The sequence below is a fragment of the Amyelois transitella genome, chromosome 15 (assembly GCF_032362555.1).
Source record: "Amyelois transitella isolate CPQ chromosome 15, ilAmyTran1.1, whole genome shotgun sequence".
NCBI lineage: Eukaryota > Metazoa > Arthropoda > Insecta > Lepidoptera > Pyralidae > Amyelois > Amyelois transitella.
The window spans coordinates 1,875,695-1,881,598 of NC_083518.1; the positions used below are offsets into that span (position 1 = coordinate 1,875,695).

General features: G+C 33.1%; 1 protein-coding gene across 1 annotated transcript in view; it reads left to right on the forward strand.

Annotated features, from left to right (window-relative positions):
* The window catches only part of LOC106141171 (homeobox protein unc-42), a 29,990-nt gene extending 26,650 nt beyond the window's left edge, over positions 1 to 3,340 (forward strand). The window contains exon 6 of the mRNA XM_060948317.1: positions 3,231 to 3,340. Coding sequence (XP_060804300.1) covers positions 3,231 to 3,340 — 110 coding nt within the window. The remainder of the gene's footprint in view (positions 1 to 3,230) is intronic.
* Positions 3,341 to 5,904: the final 2,564 nt, after the last annotated feature.

Genomic DNA, 5,904 nt, shown 5'->3' on the forward strand with positions numbered 1-5,904 from the left:
TAACAAAATTCATCTGTCTGTTGTTTTATGATCTAGTTAATTTGTACAAATGCAGAGTGGCGCAGCTTCGCGCGTTTTATACAAATACCCGGATAAATGGTAGTAGCCCCGGGTGAACCGAATAAGAGTTCAATTTGATGCGAACGGTTAACTCATTTTCTTTTTTAGTTACAATTAAGCAATTAACCATACCATAAAGATGGATTTTATAAACTAAGAGAACATAATATAATTCGATCATATTTACTATATTTATAGAACATTAATTGATTGCATACATACATACATACATATAATCACGTCTATATCCCTTGCGGGGTAGACAGAGCCAACAGTCCTGAGCGGACTGATAGGCCACGTTCAGCTATTTGGCTTTAAGATAGAATTGAGATTCGAATAGTGACAAGTTGCTAGCCTATCGCCTAAAAAAAGAATCTCAAGTTTGTAAGCCTATCCCTTAGTCGCCTTTTACGACATCCATGGGAAAGAGATGGAGTGGTCCTATTCTTTTAAATAAATAATTAAAACCTTTATTAATCAGTCAAATATTCCACACGGCTCAAAGGTTCCCATCTCCCTAGCTGCCGTTACAGTTAATTTTTTTGTTGAATATCAAAAGGTTTTATCGATTTTCAGTGAATCAAATACAATATTCAATAAATGGCAATAATAGTCACTTTAATTAGTGACTTTTTATAGTGAATTTTGAGTTTAAGTTAGGTTTCGTGACAATTTTTTACACCACATGCTACCTACAACAAAAATACAATTGACACATGATTCGCATTACTAACTCGATTAATTGATTGAGAGATCAAAGCTATATTCACATTAAGTTCTCATTATGTGCAGGTAGTTATAATTTTATAACGTTACCGAAAGTTATACTATAACTGTATAATTAACGTTAATCAGAAACGGAGCAAGTTTCCCTGCAAACCTAATGTAGCAGTACGGAGATTGGTAATTAGTGATGCTCAACTTAAGACGAATGTTAATTGGTAGGTATGTATACTTAGTAATATATAAAGTATATATCTATATCGATACTATCTATCCCGGCAAACGTTGTTTTCCCATATAAATAAATTTAAAGTAATTTCTAGTTAAAGAAAGTGTTAAGGGTGGACAACCCTTATCACTAAGGGGAATGAAAAATAGATTTTGGCCGATTCTCAGATGCTCTACTCAATATGCTCACAAAATTTCATGAGAAAGCTGTTTCGGAGGAGTACGGGAACGAACATTGTGACACGAGAATTTTATATATAAGATGTATTTTACAGCACTCACATATATAAACCGCTCGGTTGATTGGTAGAAATAGTCCCAGAGTTTAAGTCTACCATTTACACGTTTCGTAACGAAGTTGAATAAAAAAATGAAGCGTTAAATTAAAATTGTATAATTTCCGTTCTAACGGGCATTTTGGAAATCGTCTCTTAGTACATCTCTTGACAGCATAAGAAACCTAATGCCAAATTTCAAATCCCTAGACCAAGCGGTTTGGGCTATGGCACGTATCGGTCAATCAGTCAGTCATATATTTTTATTTATCTGATGTATTTAAAATAAAAAAAAAATCCTCATTAATCCTACCTAAATCGAATATGTCTCGACGCAAGTGCGCGATAGAGCGAAAACGCCGCGGGCGCACATTCCGGCGTAAAAAAAGTGGCGGGCATCGCACCGTAGATATTCTAATAAGAAAATTTCCAGTACATTTACTTTGGCGGCGTCCTCGCGGCGTCTTGGCAAATACCTTATTTCCTGAGGCGAGATTGCATCTTGAGATAAAATGTTGAAGGCACAGGAATGACAGTCTCGGCATTTCCCGCTCTAGTTACAGACGGTACGAACGGAAAATTAAATAACAAGAAAATGAAATGAAATCTTTTACATACATATCATCACGTCTATATCCCTTGCGGGGTAGACAGAGCCAACAGTATTGAAATGATTGAAAGGCCACGTTTAGCTGTTTGGTTTAATGATAGAATTGAGATATCAAATAGTGACAGGTTGCTAGCTCATCGCTTAAAAGAAGAATCTCAAGTTTATAAGCCAATAGCCTTAGTCACCTTTTACGACATCCATTTCCATCCGTGAGAAAGAGATGGAGTAATCCTATTCTTTTTTCTATTGGTGCCGGAAACCACACGGAAATCTTTTAAATCTGTATAATAAACTGATTCAGTGATTATTTTTTGGATATTTTAATCCAATTCCATCCAGTGGGATTATAACCACAAGTGAGAGTCTATAACGCATGAATAACGAAAAAAATTCCTTCAGAAAAAAACTTAGTCTTTATTACAGCACTGACTAACTAGTACCTGGTCTCGAAGTTATAAAAATTATAATTTACAAGTTAACGCAAAAGCAATAATTTTACGTTCATGTTTTGTGCAGCCGCGGAATGAGCATAATATGACTTTAACTGAAAATATTAAGAAGGCTTATTTTCGATTTACTGTTACGAAGAATAAATGATACGATTGAACTGACTATGACCTGAATACAAATTGATGAGCCTATTGTGAGTTTTTGCCAGCAATACAAATCACAAGCTAATTTTCTACAAGGTACACATCTATGTTCTCGTTATTTTGTAATCTTGAGAAAACGCGGGCGCGTTTCGAGAACCCTCTATCTTGCCTACCCTCTTACGATACAGTAAATATATATTTATACTTTATACATATATAATGTAGCGAGGGGTGTTTTGTGTCATGGAGTTCGTAGACCGATTTGTTAGTGGCTTTTTAACTTAATTACGACTCGTGAATTAAAGATGGCGTTTCTGTTTTATGTATTTTAAGTGATTATGAATGATTTTGAAATTAATTTGGACATTTTACATGTTAAAATATAATTAAAACTAGTAAAATTAAAATTGTATGTAGCTTTCTACATCCGCGACCGTTAGTATTTAGCAACAAAATTGTTGACTTATGTGTATAGTTAAGACCTATGACAGCAATTCATCTTCTGAAAAAGTTGTAATAGGCGAGCGTTATGCACAGAGGCGTTTACCTGAAGAATTATATATTAGCTAGGTTAGGTAACCCAATAAAACAAGAGGCACCCAGGGTAAACCGGATTTGTCCGTGCTATTACCTGACTTGCATACCCCTGAATCGTGTTCATGAGAGAATACCCAACCAATGACGCCAGATGAGGAAACCAAAGATAAAAAAATATTGACATTTCCTTTCTTAATATTCCAGGCATGAGCGCTGAAGACGAATGGTACAACAAGTCCCTCTCAGCCCTGAGGATGAACAGCGGCCACCATGCAAACCTAGCGGCAGCGCCTATGTTGCAATACCAAACCTAATCGCTGCTGCACGGCGCCGATTACTCGCCGGCGCCTGCGCATGACTACGCACCTCCATAGTCAACGAGCAATGGATTCGTAAAACAATCGAGACGCGATAACATCGGGTTTTCATTGCGCGGACTTGTTTTAGGTGAAGTGTGTGGTCAGGACGATAAAAGGTGTCTTTAAAGAGATGTCTAAATAGATTTAAAGATGGTGTTTGAACATATCGTGCTGTAAATAGCACTTTTGGTGATCAATTGAGAGGCTAATACAATATAGGTACTGAAGTTACTATAAACTAAGTCTTTTTCTCGAAATATAACTGATGAACTTGTGTTTTTACTTAACGAGTGTCATAATAAAGAGCCAACTTAATTTGACAAAAAAAATTACTTAAATAATTTTTTTATATTTTGCAGTTTACGATTTACTTCGCATGTGTTTACTTATACACGAAGAGTAAAAGTCGTATGTTCTGGACTAAAAATATAATTTGAGACCATTTCCACGGTAATAAAAACTAAAATGACATATTTACTTGTATGTAACTTTGAAAAGGGTCAAGTTATCTTACAGTTCTTCCTCCAAATCATGTTGTAAGTATATCACACGTGGAAACTTGTAAGCCAGTTCCTATTATATCGATTAATAATATTAATTGGAAAATTGTAATTAATTTAAATCTAAAAAAATTGGGAACTCTATATGGTCTTAGGGTTTCAAGTGCATGACATTCTTAAATTTGCAATTTAACTATAAAAATAAAATGAAAACCCAATTTGTACATAAAAAATATGTTACATTTCGAAATTTGTAAGTAACAATTAAATTTTCTTATTAAACGTCGAACAACGTTTAATAAATTAGATATATAGGTTCAAATAGCGTTTTATTTCTAAAGTAATATTTGTTTCATGACATAAAACTATATTGAGGAAACTAGTAATTATTGTACAGTCATTAAAAATTATATTGATAAGTACAGTTAACTGTGGATTTGATTGTTGTACGGATTGATTGATATTTAGATACTGCTAATTGTGTTAACACCCTCAAAAAGAAATCATTAAATTCTACTTACTCTTTAAGTGACACAGGCGTCAAAAGCCTTTGTTGCGTTAAGATTGCGTGTTGTATATTAAAGAATGTCATATAAAGTCTATTTAAGGCACTGAAATAATGGAAAACTATCTTATTATGTATACCCCGGGCTCCTCTCCAGAATTATGAGGGTGCAACCAGGGCTAAAAGCCAAGAGGAAGAATCTTTATACGTCTGTGTTGAAAAATACATTTTCAAATTAATTTACAGCCATGAGGAGAAAATCTAAAAACAGTTGACCAATATTAACCATACTTTATTTTATAAATGTTTTTTTATAACAAACAGTGATATCAAAATGAATACCTTTATTTCAGTGCCTAAAGAAGTAGACAATAGGTGTCAAGTTAAAAATAATTTGGAATACAAACTCTGTAAATAATCGTTTTGCATGATAAATGATAATTTTCTAAGGTGTTAACAGCTCAACGATATGTAATGTTAACTATCGATTAGTAAATTAATGTTAAGAGGCCATTTGAACGTAATTCGCCAAATATACCAAAGAATTCTAGTCAATCGATTTTCCTACAATTATGCCATAATAAAATTCTCAGTGTAGTTTAATAGAGTAAAATAAAGATTGATCCATTACATACTTTTTCTAAATCATGATCAATGGTATAATAAAATTTATCCAATACTATCTAATAATTTGACATCACAGATAGAATTTTGACATCAATTATCATTATTATAGTTGAAATATTGATTGATTTAGACAAAGTGAGTGATGGACAAAATTATAATTTGGATTTTGTAAGATATATACAAAGTCATATCAATTAAGACTGTTTCTGAAAATCTCGCCATATGGCCATACTGTGCATTTTATGTAAATATAAGTTAAGGAATTTGTCTAAATAATGAACATGTGTAAAATGAAATAAATTGTCTAAAATGTATTAATGAATATTTATTTAATAATGACAGTTCTTCTTAACTCTCAACAGTTTTTGATGCTCTATCTATTATTAAGTAGTGCGTCAGAAACTCAGAAATTGTTGAGGTGGATAAATCTCGAAACCATTGATATATGTATGTATATACATATTTGTAAAAACTTACAAGCTGTTAAGTTCTCATTCCAACATAATATTATAAAGTCCCATTAGGTATTACTCTATAAAGAACAAAACTCAATTTAAATGGGCCACCTACCTCTCACCTATGATCTGCTCGAGTATAAAGTCAATGCATTTCTACATCTTATGAAAGAAATGATACCTTCATGGTCTGACAATGTCTTGAGATAACCTCACCTACTGCCTCGCTAGAAATTATACTTGTCAATGTTGACGCCATAACCAAAGAGTGAGTTTAGATCTTGGAATATAAACGGTGTGACTGAAAAATAAAACGGATTAATTCTTGAGATGAAATAACAACATTGATATTACAAATACGTTACTAGACTCGGTACAAATAAGAGAGAAAGGATCACTGGTTTTAAGATCTATCTGTTTGTGTTAAACAAA